This window comes from Salmo salar, chromosome 06 (assembly GCF_965601325.2).
Source record: "Salmo salar chromosome 06, fSalSal1, whole genome shotgun sequence".
Classification (NCBI taxonomy): Eukaryota; Metazoa; Chordata; class Actinopteri; order Salmoniformes; family Salmonidae; genus Salmo; species Salmo salar.
This window is the reverse complement of record NC_138296.1, coordinates 2862157-2879170: the sequence shown is the minus strand read 5'-3', so window position 1 is coordinate 2879170 and position 17014 is coordinate 2862157. Positions and strand designations below refer to the sequence as shown.

The window sequence follows — 17014 nt, the reverse complement described above, 5'->3', positions numbered from 1 at the left end:
TGTGTGTGTGTACTCCCTGGATGAGGAGATGTAATCTCATGTTTTGTCCACAGAAACCAACAGGAGAGATCAGAGTCAGAGATTCTCAGTGGTCAGTCTGCCCAGAGTCATCAAACAGACCTGGCCTCCATATTCAGAGTATGTGGTCCTGTTATGTACATTTGTTTTTGTTAAGCTTAAGTAAAGTTAATCTGTCAATCATTTATTAATGTGTTTATGAGAAAGCATTTCTTCTCTTGCTTAACTTATTTACTTAATTTTTTTCAGTTGCTTGAAGAGAATATTATGACATTTGTGAAGAACGAGCTGAAGATGTTCAAGAGGATTCTTAGTCCAGAACTCCCAGAAGGCTTTGAGAGTCAGAAGCAGGATAAGGAAGTGGTGGATGCTGAAGATGAGAAGCAGGAGAGCAGTGCCAGAGAGGGGGCTCTGAAGATCACACTGCACGTCCTGAGGAAAATGAACCAGAAGAAGCTTGCTGACACACTAGAGAAAAGTAAGAGCTGTCTGCCTCATGTTGAATGCTGTTTTATAACATTTAAAAGCTGTAGCTAAAGTACAGCTAAAGTAGCTGTGTAACTCAATGATATTGTAGCAGCCTCAACACAACACCTAGTGACCTCATCAAGTAGCAGCAGGGATGTGTTGTGGTGATTCAATTAGAGAGAGAGAGAGAGAGAGAGAGAGAGAGAGAGAGAGAGACAACATTAATAATACCATCAATAACACCAATAATAATATAATCAGTCACACCAGTCTGTAATACATTATGAGAACATTTACACATTTACATAGACAGTTAAGATAATAAATTATTATAATTTAAACTTTACAACAGTCCTCCAATACTGTAGGCATTAAAACAAACATAATATTAATATCCTCTGTGTTATTTCTTCATTCAGATGAGCTTGCTGTGATTTGCCAACGTGAACTCAAATCTAATCTTAAGAAGAAGTTTCAATGTGTATTTGAGGAGATCGCTAAACAAGGAAACCCAACACTTCTCAATAAGATCTACACAGAGCTCTACATCACAGAGGGTGGAACAGGAGAGGTCAATAATGAAAATGAGCTGAGACAGATTGAGACCACAACCAGGAAACAAGCAAGACCAGAGACTGCAATCAAATGTAACGACATCTTCAAACCCCTGGACAAGACAAACTTATCAGAACTGTGCTGACAAAGGGAGTCGCTGGCATTGGAAAAACAGTCTCTGTGCAGAAGTTCATTCTGGACTGGGCTGAAGGAAAAGCAAATCAGGATGTCCAATTTGTATTTTCATTCCCTTTTCGGGAGCTCAATTTGATGAAAGAGGACAAACACACTTTCATTGAACTTCTCAATCACTTCTCAATGGAAACCAAAGAATCAAAAATCTCCAACTACAACAAGTACAAAGTTCTGTTCATCTTTGATGGTCTGGATGAGTGCCGACTGCCCCTAGACTTCCAGAAGAACAAGATCTGTTGTGACGTCACAGAGTCAACCTCAGTGGATGTTCTGCTGACAAATCTCATCAAGGGAAATCTGCTTCACTCTGCTCTCCTCTGGATAACTACCCGACCTGCAGCAGCCAATAAGATCCCTTCAGGGTGTGTTGACCAGGTGACAGAGGTACGAGAGTTCAATGACCCACAGAAGGAGGAGTACTTCAGGAAGAGATTCAGTGATGAGGACCTGGCCAGCAGAATCATCTCACACATAAAGACATCAAGGAGCCTCCACATCATGTGCCACATTCCAGTCTTCTGTTGGATTTCTGCAACAGTCCTTGAACACATGTTGGAATATAAGAGAGAAGAGATGCCCAAGACTCTGACTGAGATGTACACACACCTTGTGGTGTTTCATACCAAACAGAAGAATGAAAGTATCTTTGGAGAAGGATTCTCCCTGATCTTCTCCTTGATGTACTTGACTGTTTCTTCATGGCTCTGTGAGCTTCTTCTTGTCTTTGTCAGTAGACCTCGTTAAGTGCTTCTGATTGGACTCCAGTGAGAGGCCCAGAAGGAAGCGGAGGAACAGGTCCAGGTTTCCTGTCTCACTTTGTAAGGCTTTATCCACAGCACTCTTGTAGACGGTAACTTTACGCCTTTGTCTGATCCTCACAGAAAGGTTCCTGGACGTTGTTTGCAGTTTGTCCATTAGATTCCCATCACTCTTGTAGAAAGTTACTTCAGGCTCATCTTTTGTTTTCAGATTGTTCATTACATTCTCATTGTTGTTGATAAATGAGAGAAACACATATAGAGCAGCCAGAAACTCCTGAATGCTCAGATGAACAAAGCAGTACACCTTGTCCTGGTACAGCCCACATTCCTCTTTAAAGAGCTGTGTGCACAATCCTGAGAACACTGAGGCTTCATTGACATCAATGCCAGCCTCTTTCAGGTCTTCTTCATAGAAAATCAGAATGCCATTCACAAGCTGTTGAAAAGCCAGTTTTCCCAGTGACAGAATGATCTCTTTATTCCAGTGTGGACCTGTCTCTTCCTTCCCAGAAAGGAGCATCAATCTGTTCCACTGTCTGAATGAACTGAATGACCATTTTCTAGTGGAGGAGATCCAAAGCTACCTGAGATCAGGAAGTCTCTCAAAACCCAACCTGTCACCTGCAGTGGTCAGCTCTGGTCTTTGTGTTGCTGACTTCAGAAAAGGAGCTCGATGTGTTTGACCTGAAGAAATACTCCAGATCAGAGGAAGGTCTTCTGAGGCTGCTGCCAGTGGTCAAAGCCTCCAGAGCTGTTCTGTGATTAAATAAAATACATGTAAGAACTAATCATCAGGAAGAAATATGAAGTTTAGAGAAAAATATGTATATAATGTTATATTGAAAAATGTATTGAATAAATGCATTGTTTTGCATGTATATAATATTATATTGAAAACCATTTTGAATCGGTGTATTGGTGTTCACATTAGTATGACGATATAACCATACAATTATATTAGAAGGAAGATGAATCTATATGTTGTTGGAGAGAATAAACCAAATGCATCTGCCATTGTCCTTCTACACTACTTGTTAAATTAACAGTGTGTTTGTGAATTCATGAGGATCTCTTTGTCAGGCTGTCAGGCTGTCAAGTCACAGAGGAAAGCTGTGCTTCTCTGGCCTCAGCTCTGAGGTCAAACCCCTCACACCTGAGAGAGCTGGACCTGAGCTACAATCACCCAGGAGACTCAGGAGTCAGACTGCTCTCTGCTGGACTGGAGGATCAACACTGCAGACTGGAGAAACTCAAGTATGGAGAGGGTTTATGTCAATGTTCATATCAGACATGTTTGACTTATCAGGCTAGTTAACCTCTATGGGCTAGGCGGGACGAATTCGTCCCACCTACGTAACAGCCAGTTGAAGCCTGTGGCGCGATTTTCAAATACCTTAAAAATCCTATTACTTCAATTTCTCAAACATATGACTATTTTACAGCTATTTAACCTGTTAGGGCTAGGGGGCAGCATTTGCACGTCTGGATAAAAAAAATGTACCCGATTTAATCTGGTTACTAATCCTACCCAGTAACTAGAATATGCATATACTTATTATATATGGATAGAAAACACTCTAAAGTTTCTAAAACTGTTTGAATGGTGTCTGTGAGTATAACAGAACTCATTTGGCAGGCAAAACCCTGAGACATTTTCTGACAGGAAGTGGATACCTGATGTGTTGTATTGACTTTAAACCTATCCCATTGAAAAACACAGGGGCTGAGGAATATTTTGGCACTTCCTATTGCTTCCACTAGATGTCACCAGCCTTTACAAAGTGTTTTGAGTCTTCTGGAGGGAGATCTGACCGAACAAGAGCCATGGAACGATGATGTCCCATTAGACACCTGGCGCGCGAGTTCATGTTGGGTACCCTCGTTCCAATACGTTATAAAAGAGTATGCATTCGTCCACCTTGAATATTATTCATGTTCTGGTTAAAAAAGGCCCTAATGATTTATGCTATACAACGTTTGACATGTTTGAACGAACGGAAATATATTTTTTCCCCTCGTTCATGACGAGAAGTCCGGCTGGCTTAGATCATGTGCTAACAAGACGGAGATTTTTGGACATAAATGATGAGCTTTTTTGAACAAAACTACATTCGTTATGGACCTGTGATACCTGGAAGTGACATCTGATGAAGAGAATCAAAGGTAATGGATTATTTACATAGTATTTTCGATTTTAGATCTCCCCAACATGACGTCTAGTCTGTATCGCAACGCGTATTTTTCTGGGCGCAGTGCTCAGATTATTGCAAAGTGTGATTTCCCAGTAAGGTTATTTTTAAATCTGGCAAGTTGATTGCGTTCAAGAGATGTAAATCTATAATTCTTTAAATGACAATATAATATTTTACCAATGTTTTCTAATTTTAATTATTTAATTTGTGACGCTGACTTGACTGCCGGTTATTGGAGGGAAACGATTTCCTCAACATCAATGCCATAGTAAAACGCTGTTTTTGGATATAAATATGAACTTGATAGAACTAAAAATGCATGCATTGTCTAACATAATGTCCTAGGAGTGTCATCTGATGGAGATTGTAAAAGGTTAGTGCATCATTTTAGCTGGTTTTATGGTTTTGGTGACCCTGTCTTTGACTTGCCATAAACATTACACACAACTCTTGTAAATGTACTGTCCTAACATACTCTAAATTTATGCTTTCGCCGTAAAACCTTTTTGAAATCGTAAAACGTGGTTAGATTAAGGAGATGTTTATCTTTCAAAGGGTGTAAAATAGTTGTATGTTTGAAAAATTTGAATTTGACATTTATTTGGATTCAAATTTGCCGCTCTTGAAATGCACCTGCTGTTGATGGAGTGCACCACGGGTGGCACGCTAGCGTCCCACCTAGCCCATAGAGGTTAAAGACAAGACTCTCGTTAATTGAACCACACTTTCCGATTTCAAAAAGGCTTTACAACGAAAGCAAAACATTAGATTATGTCAGCAGAGTACCAAGCCAGAAATAATCAGACACCCATTTTTCAAGCTAGCATATAATGTCACAAAAACCCAGAAGACAGCTAAATGCAGCACTAACCTTTGATGATCTTCATCAGATGACACACCTAGGACATTATGTTATACAATACATGCATGTTTTGTTCAATCAAGTTCATATTTATATCAAAAAACAGCTTTTTACATTAGCATGTGAAGTTCAGAACTAGCATACCCCCCGCAAACTTCCGGCGAATTTACTAACAATTTACTAAATTACTCACGATAAACGTTCACAAAAAGCATAACAATTATTTTAAGAATTATAGATACATTACTCCTCTATGCACTTGATATGTCCGATTTTAAAATAGCTTTTCGGTGAAAGCACATTTTGCAATATTCTAAGTACATAGCCCGGCATCACAGGGCTAGCTATTTAGACACCCAGCAGGTTTAGCACTCACCAATATCAGATTTACTGTAAGAAAAATGGACTTACCTTTCCTGTTCTTCATCAGAATGCACTCCCAGGACTTCTACTTCAATAACAAATGTAGGTTTGGTCCAAAATAATCCATAGTTATGTTCCAACAGCGACGTTTTGTTCGTGCGTCCCAGACACTATCCCAATGGTAAATAACGGTCGCGCGCACGGCGCATTTCGTGACAAAAGATTTCTAAATATTTCATTACCGTACTTCGAAGCATGTCAACCGCTGTTTAAAATCAATTTTTATGCCATTTTTCTCGTAAAAAAGCGATAATATTCCGACCGGGAATCTGCAATTAGATAAACAGCCGAAGGAAAATATATCACTGGGTCGAATCGGGCACGCGCCTAATTCCATTGTCCTCTGATGGGCCACTTGGCAAAGGCGATAATGTGTTTCAGCCTGAGGCTGCCTCGTCATCGTTCAGGTTTTTCCCGGGCTCTGAGAGCCTATTGGAGCCCTAGGAAATGTCACGTTACAGCTAAGATCCTGACTCTTCAATAAACAGAAGCAAGAACAACAACACATTGTCAGACAGGCCACTTCCTGAATGAAACCTTCTCAGGTTTTTGCCTGCCAAATGAGTTCTGTTATACTCACAGACACCATTCAAACAGTTTTAGAAACTTTAGGGTGTTTTCTATCCATATGTAATAAGTATATGCATATTCTAGTTACTGGGTAGGAGGGGTAACCAGATTAAATCGGGTACGTTTTTTATCCGGACGTGAAAATACTGCCCCCTATCCCAAACAGGTTAAAAACCTCTTACATCTAGACGTTCCGCTAGCGGAACACCTGCTCCAATATCCAATGATGGGCATGGCGCGAAATACAATTTCCTCTAAAATCCGAAAACTTCCATTTTTCAAACATATGACTATTTCACAGCATTTTAAAGACAAGACTCTCGTTAATCTAACCACACTGTCCGATTTCAAAAAGGCTTTACAGCGAAAGCAAAACATTAGATTATGTCAGCAGAGTACCCAGCCAGAAATAATCAGACACCCATTTTTCAAGCTAGCATATAATGTCACAAAAACCCAGAAGACAGCTAAATGCAGCACTAACCTTTGATGATCTTCATCAGATGACAATCCTAGGACATTATGTTATAACAATACATGCATGTTTTGTTCAATCAAGTTCATATTTATATCAAAAAACAGCTTTTTACATTAGCATGTGACGTTCAGAACTAGCATACCCCCCGCAAACATCCGGTGAATTTACTAAATTACTCACGATAAACGTTCACAAAAAACATAATTATTTTAAGAATTATAGATACAGAACTCCTCTATGCACTCGATATGTCCGATTTTAAAATAGATTTTCGGTGAAAGCACATTTTGCAATGTTCTGAGTAGATAGCCCAGCCATCACGGCTAGCCATTTAGACACTGACCAAGTTTAGCCCTGATCAAACTCCGATTTACTATTACAAAAGTTTCATTACCTTTGTTGTCTTCGTCAGAATGCACTCCCAGGACTGCTACTTCAATAACAAATGTTGGTTTGGTACAAAATAATCCATCGTTATATCCGAATAGCGGCGTTTTGTTCGTGCGTTCCAGACACTATCCGAAATGGTAAAGAAGGGTCGCGCGCATGGCGCAATTCGTGACAAAAAAATTCTAAATATTCCATTACCGTACTTCGAAGCATGTCAACCGCTGTTTAAAATCAATTTTTATGCCATTTTTCTCGTAGAGAAGCGATAATATTCCGACCGGGAATCTCCTTTTTGGCAAACAGAGGAAAAAATCACAAAGACGGGGGCGGCCAGGTCACGCGCCTAAGCCCACAGTCCCTTGATCGGCCACTTGAGAAAGGCGATAATGTGTTTCAGCCTGGGGCTGGGATGACGACATTCAGGTTTTTCCCGGGCTCTGAGCGCCTATGGACGACGTAGGAAGTGTCACGTTAGAGCAGAGATCCTTAGTAAAATATAGAGATGGCAAAGAAGTTCCAGAAATGGTCAGACAGGCCACTTCCTGTAAAGGAATCTCTCAGGTTTTGACCTGCCATTTGAGTTCTGTTATACTCACAGACACCATTCAAACAGTTTTAGAAACTTTAGGGTGTTTTCTATCCATATATAAGTATATGCATATTCTAGTTACTGGGTAGGATTAGTAACCAGATTAAATCGGGTACGTTTTTTAATCAGCCGTGAAAATACTGCCCCCTAGCCATAAGAGGTTAGACACCGACCAAGTTTAGCCCTGACCAAAGTCAGATTTACTATTACAAAAGTTTGATTACCTTTGTTGTCTTCGTCAGAATGCACTCCCAGGACTGCTACAATAACAAATGTTGGTTTGGTCCAAAATAATCCATCGTTATATCCAAATAGCGGAGTTTTGTTCGTGCGTTCCAGACACTATCCGAAATGGTAAATCAGGGTCACGAGCATGGCGCAATTCGTGACAAAAAAATTCTAAATATTCCATTACCGTACTTCGAAGCATGTCAACCGCTGTTTAAAATCCATTTTTATGCCATTTTTCTCGTAAAAAAGCGATACTATTCCGACCGGGAATCTCCGTTTAGGTAAACAGAGGAAAGAAAACAATGCTTTCGGTCGACGCGGGCACGAGCCTGAGTCTCACAGTACTGTAACCAGCCACTACCCAAACGCGCTACTTTTTTTCAGCCAGAGCCTGCAAAGCCACGATTCAGCTTTTTGCCGCCTTCTGAGAGCCTATGGCAGCCGTAGGAAGTGTCACGTAACAGCAGAGATCCTTTGTAATGGATAGAGATGGCAAAGAAGGCCAAGAAATGGTCAGACAGGGTACTTCCTGTACAGAATCTTCTCAGGTTTTGACCTGCCGTTTGAGTTCTGTTATACTCACAGACACCATTCAAACAGTTTTAGAAACTTTGGAGTGTTTTCTATCCAAAGCCAATAATTATATGCATATTCTAGTTACTGGGCAGGAGTAGTAACCAGATTAAATCGGGTACGTTTTTTATCCAGCCGTGTCAATACTGCCCCCTAGCCCTAACAGGTTAACAGAACTGTTTCTCACCAGTTAGTCCCTTTTCTGTTGGAGGTCTCCTGGGACTGATGGTGTATCTGCTGAGTTTAACAGAACTGTTTCTGTTGGAGGTCTCCTGGGACTGATGGTGTATCTGCTGAGTTTAACAGAACTGTTTCTCACCAGTTGGTCCGTTTTCTGTTGGAGGTCTGTTGGGACTGATGGTGTATCTGCTGAGTTTAACAGAACTGTTTCTGTTGCAGGTCTCCTGGGACTGAAGGTGTATCTGCTGAGTTAAACAGAACTGTGTCTCACCAGTTGGTCCCTTTTCTGTTGGAGGACTCCTGGGACTGATGGTGTATCTGCTGAGTTTAACAGAACTGTTTCTGTTGGAGGTCTCCTGGGACTGATGGTGTATCTGCTGAGTTTAACAGAACTGTTTCTGTTGGAGGTCTCGTGGGGACTGATGGTGTATCTGCTGAGTTTAACAGAACTGTTTCTGTTGGAGGTCTCGTGGGGACTGATGGTGTATCTGCTGAGTTTAACAGAACTGTTTCTGTTGGAGGTCTCCTGGGACTGATGGTGTATCTGCTGAGTTTAACAGAACTGTTTCTCACCAGTTAGTCCCTTTTCTGTTGGAGGACTCCTGGGACTGATGGTGTATCTGCCGAGTTTAACCTCTATGGGCTAGGTGGGACGCTAGCGTGCCACCCGTGGTGCACTCCATCAACAGCAGGTGCATTTCAAGAGCGGCAAATTTGAATCCAAATAAATGTCAAAATTCAAATTTTTCAAACATACAACTATTTTACACCCTTTGAAAGATAAACATCTCCTTAATCTAACCACGTTTTACGATTTCAAAAAGGTTTTACGGCGAAAGCATAAATTTAGAGTATGTTAGGACAGTACATTTACAAGAGTTGTGTGTAATGTTTATGGCAAGTCAAAGACAGGGTCACCAAAACCATAAAACCAGCTAAAATGATGCACTAACCTTTTACAATCTCCATCAGATGACACTCCTAGGACATTATGTTAGACAATGCATGCATTTTTAGTTCTATCAAGTTCATATTTATATCCAAAAACAGCGTTTTACTATGGCATTGATGTTGAGGAAATCGTTTCCCTCCAATAACCGGCAGTCAAGTCAGCGTCACAAATTAAATAATTAAAATTAGAAAACATTGGTAAAATATTATATTGTCATTTAAAGAATTATAGATTTACATCTCTTGAACGCAATCAACTTGCCAGATTTAAAAATAACCTTACTGGGAAATCACACTTTGCAATAATCTGAGCACTGCGCCCAGAAAAATACGCGTTGCGATACAGACTAGACGTCATGTTGGGGAGATCTAAAATCGAAAATACTATGTAAATAATCCATTACCTTTGATTCTCTTCATCAGATGTCACTTCCAGGTATCACAGGTCCATAATGAATGTAGTTTTGTTCAAAAAAGCTCATCATTTATGTCCAAAAATCTCCGTCTTGTTAGCACATGATCTAAGCCAGCCGGACTTCTTGTCATGAACGAGGGGAAAAAATATATTTCCGTTCGTTCAAACATGTCAAACGTTGTATAGCATAAATCATTAGGGCCTTTTTTAACCAGAACATGAATAATATTCAAGGTGGACGAATGCATACTCTTTTATAACGTATTGGAACGAGGGTACCCAACATGAACTCGCGCGCCAGGTGTCTAATGGGACATCATCGTTCCATGGCTCTTGTTCGGTCAGATCTCCCTCCAGAAGACTCAAAACACTTTGTAAAGGTTGGTGACATCTAGTGGAAGCAATAGGAAGTGCCAAAATATTCCTCAGCCCCTGTGTTTTTCAATGGGATAGGTTTAAAGTCAATACAACACATCAGGTATCCACTTCCTGTCAGAAAATGTCTCAGGGTTTTGCCTGCCAAATGAGTTCTGTTATACTCACAGACACCATTCAAACAGTTTTAGAAACTTTAGAGTGTTTTCTATCCATATATAATAAGTATATGCATATTCTAGTTACTGGGTAGGATTAGTAACCAGATTAAATCGGGTACATTCTTTTTATCCAGACGTGCAAATGCTGCCCCCTCGCACTAACAGGTTAACAGAACTGTTTCTCACCAGTTAGTCCCTTTTCTGTTGGAGGTCTCCTGGGACTGATGGTGTATCTGCTGAGTTTAACAGAACTGATTCTGTTGGAGGACTCCTGGGACTGATGGTGTATCTTCTGAGTTTAACAGAACTGTTTCTATTGGAGGTCTCCTGGGACTGATGGTGTATCTGCCGAGTTTAACAGAACTGTTTCTCACCAGGTAGTCCGTTTTCTGTTGGAGGACTCCTGGGACTGATGGTGTATCTGCTGAGTTTAACAGAACTGTTTCTGTTGGAGGTCTCCTGGGACTGATGGTGTATCTGCTGAGTTTAACAGAACTATTTCTGTTGGAGGTCTCCTGGGACCGATGGTGTATCTGCTGAGTTTAACAGAAATGTTTCTGTTGGAGGTCTCCTGGGACTGATGGTGTATCTGCTGAGTTTAACAGAACTGTTTCTCACCAGTTGGTCCCTTTTCTGTTTGAGGTCTCCTGGGGAATGATGGTGTATCTGCTGAGTTTAACATAACTGTTTCTGTTGGAGGTCTCCTTAGGACTGATGGTGTATCTTCTGAGTTTAACATAACTGTTTCTGTTGGAGGTCTCCTGGGACTGATGGTGTATCTGCCGAGTTTAACAGAACTGTTTCTCACCAGTTAGTCCCTTTTCTGTTGGAGGACTCCTGGGACTGATGGTGTATCTGCTGAGTTTAACAGAACTGTTTCTGATTGGAGGACTCCTGGGACTGATGGTGTATCTGCTGAGTTTAATAGAACTGTTTCTGTTGGAGGTCTCCTGGGACTGATAGTGTATCTGCTGAGTTTAACATAACTGTTTCTCACCAGTTGGTCCCTTTTCTGTTGGAGGTCTCCTGGGACTGATGGTGTATCTGCTGAGTTTAACATAACTGTTTCTCACCAGTTAGTCCCTTTTCTGTTGGAGGTCTCCTGGGACTGATGGTGTATCTGCTGAGTTTAACAGAACTGTTTCTGTTGTAGGACTCCTGGGACTGATGGTGTGTCTGCTGAGTTTAATAGAACTGTTTCTGTTGGAGGTCTCCTGGGACTGATGGTGTATCTGCTGAGTTTAACATAACAGTTTCTCACCAATTGGTCCCTTTTCTGTTGGAGGTCTCCTGGGACTGATGGTGTATCTGCTGAGTTTAACATAACTGTTTCTCACCAGTTAGTCCCTTTTCTGTTGGAGGTCTCCTGGGACTGATGGTGTATCTGCTGAGTTTAACAGAACTGTTTCTGTTGGAGGTCTCCTGGGGACTGATGGTGTATCTGCTGAGTTTAACATAACTGTTTCTGTTGGAGGTCTCCTGGGACTGATGGTGTATCTGCTGAGTTTAACACAACTGTTTCTGTTGGAGGTCTCCTGGGGACTGATGGTGTATCTGCTGAGTTTAACATAACAGTTTCTCACCAATTGGTCCCTTTTCTGTTGGAGGTCTCCTGGGACTGATGGTGTATCTGCTGAGTTTAACATAACTGTTTCTCACCAGTTAGTCCCTTTTCTGTTGGAGGTCTCCTGGGACTGATGGTGTATCTGCTGAGTTTAACAGAACTGTTTCTGTTGGAGGTCTCCTGGGACTGATGGTGTATCTGCTGAGTTTAACAGAACTGTTTCTGTTGGGGGTCTACCGGGACTGATGGTGTATCTGCTGAGTTTAACAGAACTGTTTCTGTTGGAGTTCTCCTGGGACTGATGGTGTATCTGCTGAGTTAAACAGAACTGTTTCTGTTGGAGGTCTCCTGGGACTGATGGTGTATCTGCTGAGTTTAACAGAACTGTTTCTCACCAGTTAGTCCCTTTTCTGTTGGAGGACTCTTGGGACTGATGGTGTATCTGCCGAGTTTAACAGAACTGTTTCTCACCAGTTAGTCCCTTTTCTGTTGGAGGTCTCCTGGGACTGATGGTGTATCTGCTGAGTTTAACAGAACTGTTTCTGTTGGAGGTCTCCTGGGACTGATGGTGTATCTGCTGAGTTTAACAGAACTGTTTCTGTTGGAGGACTCCTGGGGACTGATGGTGTATCTGCTGAGTTTAACAGAACTGTTTCTGTTGGAGGTCTCCTGGGACTGATGGTGTATCTGCCGAGTTCAACAGAACTGTTTCTCACGCGTTAGTCCCTTTTCTGTTGGAGGACTCCTGGGACTGATGGTGTATCTGCTGAGTTAAGCAGAACTGTTTCTGATTGGAGGACTCCTGGGACTGATGGTGTATCTGCTGAGTTTAACAGAACTGTTTCTGTTGGAGGTCTCCTGGGGACTGATGGTGTATCTGCTGAGTTTAACAGAACTGTTTCTGTTTGAGGTCTCCTGGGACTGATGGTGTATCGGCTGAGTTTAACAGAACTGTTTCTCACCAGTTGGTCCCTTTTCTGTTGGAGGTCTCCTGGAACTGATGGTGTATCTGCTGAGTTTAACATAACTGTTTCTCACCAGTTAGTCCCTTTTCTGTTGGAAGTCTCCTGGGACTGATGGTGTATCTGCTGAGTTTAACAGAGCTGTTTCTGTTGGAGGACTCCTGGGACTGATGTTGTATCTTCTGAGTTTAATAGAACTGTTTCTGTTGGAGGTCTCCTGGGACTGATGGTGTATCTTCTGAGTTTAATAGAACTGTTTCTGTTGGAGGTCTCCTGGGACTGATGGTGTATCTGCTGAGTTTAACAGAACTGTTTCTCACCAGTTGGTCCCATTTCTGTTGGAGGTCTCCTGGTACTGATGGTGTATCTGCTGAGTTTAACAGAACTGTTTCTCACCAGTTAGTCCCTTTTCTGTTGGAGGTCTCCTGGGACTGATGGTGTATCTGCTGAGTTTAACAGAACTGTTTCTGTTGGAGGTCTCCTGGGGATTGATGGTGTATCTGCTGAGTTTAACAGAACTGTTTCTGTTGGAGGTCTCCCGGGACTGATGGTGTATCTGCTGAGTTTAACAGAACTGTTTCTGTTGGAGGTCTCCTGGGACTGATGGTGTATCTGCTGAGTTTAACAGAACTGTTTCTCACCAGTTAGTCCCTTTTCTGTTGGAGGACTCCTGGGACTGATGGTGTATCTGCCGAGTTTAACAGAACTGTTTCTCACCAGTTAGTCCCTTTTCTGTTGGAGGACTCCTGGGACTGATGGTGTATCTGCCGAGTTTAACAGAACTGTTTCTCACCAGTTAGTCCCTTTTCTGTTGGAGGTCTCCTGGGACTGATGGTGTATCTGCTGAGTTTAACAGAACTGTTTCTGTTTTAGGTCTCCTGGGACTGATGGTGTATCTGCTGAGTTAAGCAGAACTGTTTCTGATTGGAGGACTCCTGGGACTGATGGTGTATCTGCTGAGTTTAACAGAACTGTTTCTGTTGGAGGTCTCCTGGGGACTGATGGTGTATCTGCTGAGTTTAACAGAACTGTTTCTGTTTGAGGTCTCCTGGGACTGATGGTGTATCTGCTGAGTTTAACAGAACTGTTTCTCACCAGTTGGTCCCTTTTCTGTTGGAGGTCTCCTGGAACTGATGGTGTATCTGCTGAGTTTAACATAACTGTTTCTCACCAGTTAGTCCCTTTTCTGTTGGAAGTCTCCTGGGACTGATGGTGTATCTGCTGAGTTTAACATAACTTTTTCTGTTGGAGGTCTCCTGGGGACTGATGGTGTATCTGCTGAGTTTAACAGAACTGTTTCTGTTGGAGGACTCCTGGGACTGATGGTGTATCTGCTTATTTTAACAGAACTGTTTCTGTTGGAGGTCTCCTGGGACTGATGGTGTATCTGCAGAGTTTAACAGAACTGTTTCTGTTGGAGGTCTCCTGGGACTGATGGTGTATCTGCTGAGTTTAACAGAACTGTTTCTGTTGGAGGTCTCCTGGGACTGATGGTGTATGTGCTGAGTTTAACAGAACTGTTTCTCACCAGTTAGTCCCTTTTCTGTTGGAGGTCTCCTGGGACTGATGGTGTATCTGCTGAGTTTAACAGAACTGTTTCTGTTGGAGGTCTCCTGGGACTGATGGTGTATCTGCTGAGTTTAACAGAACTGTTTCTCACCAGTTGGTCCCTTTTCTGTTGGAGGACTTCTGGGACTGATGGTGTATCTGCTGAGTTTAACAGAACTGTTTCTGTTGGAGGTCTCCTGGGACTGATGGTGTATCTGCTGAGTTTAACAGAACTGTTTCTGTTGGAGGTCTTCTGGGACTGATGGTGTATCTGCTGAGTTTAACAGAACTGTTTCTCACCTGTTGGTCCCTTTTCTGTTGGAGGTCTCCTGGGACTGATGGTGTATCTGCTGAGTTTAACCTCTCTGGTCTAGGCGGGACGAATTCGTCCCACCTACGCAACAGCCAGTTGAATCCCGTGGCGCGATTTTCAAATACCTTAGAAATGCTATTACTTCAATTTCTCAAACATATGACTCTTTTACACCATTTTAAAGACAAGACTCTCGTTAATCTAACCACACTGTCCGATTTCAAAAAGGCTTTAGAACGAAAGCAAAACATTAGATTATGTCAGCAGAGTACCCAGCCAGAAATAATCAGAAACCCATTTTTCAAGCTAGCCTATAATGTCACAAAAACCCAGAAGACAGCTAAATGCAGCACTAACCATTGATGATCTTCATCAGATGACACACCTAGGACATTATGTTTTACAATACATGCATGTTTTGTTCAATCAAGTTCATATTTATATCAAAAAACAGCTTTTTACATTAGCATGTGACGTTCAGAACTAGCATACCCCCCGCAAACCTCCGGTGAATTTACTAAATTACTCACGATAAACGTTCACAAAAAACATAACAATTATTTTAAGAATTATAGATACAGAACTCCTTTGTGCAATCGAGGTGTCCGATTTTAAAATAGCTTTTCGGTGAAAGCACATTTTGCAATATTCTGAGTAGATAGCCCAGCCATCACGGCTAGCTATTTAGACACCCACCAAGTTTAGCCCTGACCAAAGTCAGATTTACTATTACAAAAGTTTGATTACCTTTGATGTTCTTCGTCAGAATGCACTCCCAGGACTGCTACTTCAATAACAAATGTTGGTTTGTTCCAAAATAATCCATCGTTATATCCAAATAGCGGTGTTTTGTTCGTGCGTTCAGGACACTATCCGAAGTGTAAATAAGGGTCACGAGCATGGCGCAATTCGTGACAAAAAAAATCTAAATATTCCATTACCGTACTTCGAAGCATGTCAACCGCTTTTTAAAATCCATTTTTATGCAATTTTTCTCGTAAAAAAGCGATAATATTCCGACCGGGAATCTGCGTTTAGGTAAACAGAGGAAAGAAAACAAAGCATTCGGTCGACGCGGGCACGCGCCTGAGTCTCACAGTACTGTAACCAGCCACTACCCAAACACGCTACATTTTTCTGCCAGAGCCTGCAAAGCCACGATTCAGCTTTTTGCCGCCTTCTGAGAGCCTATGGGAGCCGTAGGAAGTGTCACGTTATAGCAGAGATCCTCAGTCTTCAATAAACAGAGGCAAGAAGAACGACACCTTGTCAGACAGGCCACTTCCTGCATGAAATCTTCTCAGGTTTTTGCCTGCCATATGAGTTCTGTTATACTCACAGACACCATTCAAACAGTTTTAGAAACTTTAGGGTGTGTTCTATCCAAAGCCAATAATTATATGCATATTCTAGTTACTGGGCAGGAGTAGTAACCAGATTAAATCGGGTACGTTTTTTATCCAGCCGTGTCAATACTGCCCCCTAGCCCTAACAGGTTAAACTGGGATAGAGGATCACTCTGTAAATGTATTAAACTGTGATAGAGGATCAATCTGTAAATTTATTAAACTGTGATAGTGATAGAGTATCACTTTGTAAATGTATTAAACTGGGATAGAGGATCACTCTGTAAATGTATTAAACTGTGATAGGGATAGAGGTTCACTATGTAAATGTATTAAACTGTGATAGAGGATCACTCTGTAAATGTATTAAACTGTGATAGAGGTTCACTCTGTAAATGTATTAAACTGTGATAGAGGATCACTCTGTAAATGTATTAAACTGTGATAGAGGATCACTCTGTAAATGTATTAAACTGTGATAGAGGTTCACTCTGTAAATGTATTTATTAGAAACATAATTTGACATGTTTCGACGAACTTTACCGGTACTATTAGGATGTATTCGTCTGCATGGTTTGACCACCTTGGAGCCAGTGGATTACTGAACACAATGCGCCAACAAAACTGAGATTTTGGGATATAAAGAGGGACTTTATCGAACAAAACAAACATTTATTGTGTAGCTGGGACTCTTGTGACTGCAACCATATGAAGATCTTCAAAGGTAAGTGATTACTTTTATCGGTCTTTCTGACTTTTGTAATTCCTTTACTTGGTTGTAAAATGATTGTATGCTTTTGAAAACGGGGCGCTGTCCTCAGATAATCACATTGTATGCTTTCGCCGTAAAGTCTTTTTGAAATCTGACGAAGCAGCTGGATTAACAACAAGTTC

At 41.5% G+C, this 17014-nt stretch overlaps 1 protein-coding gene across 1 annotated transcript; it reads left to right on the top strand.

Moving 5' to 3' along the window:
* The first annotated feature begins 36 nt into the window (after window positions 1-36).
* Window positions 37-16607, top strand: LOC123743354 (uncharacterized). Its single transcript, XM_082976234.1, has 5 exons — window positions 37-138; window positions 268-496; window positions 906-2774; window positions 3078-3251; window positions 8705-16607. The coding sequence occupies exons 2-3, from the start codon at window positions 286-288 to the stop codon at window positions 1184-1186; spliced, it is 492 nt and encodes a 163-aa protein (XP_082832360.1). The 5' UTR covers window positions 37-138; window positions 268-285; the 3' UTR covers window positions 1187-2774; window positions 3078-3251; window positions 8705-16607.
* Window positions 16608-17014: the final 407 nt, after the last annotated feature.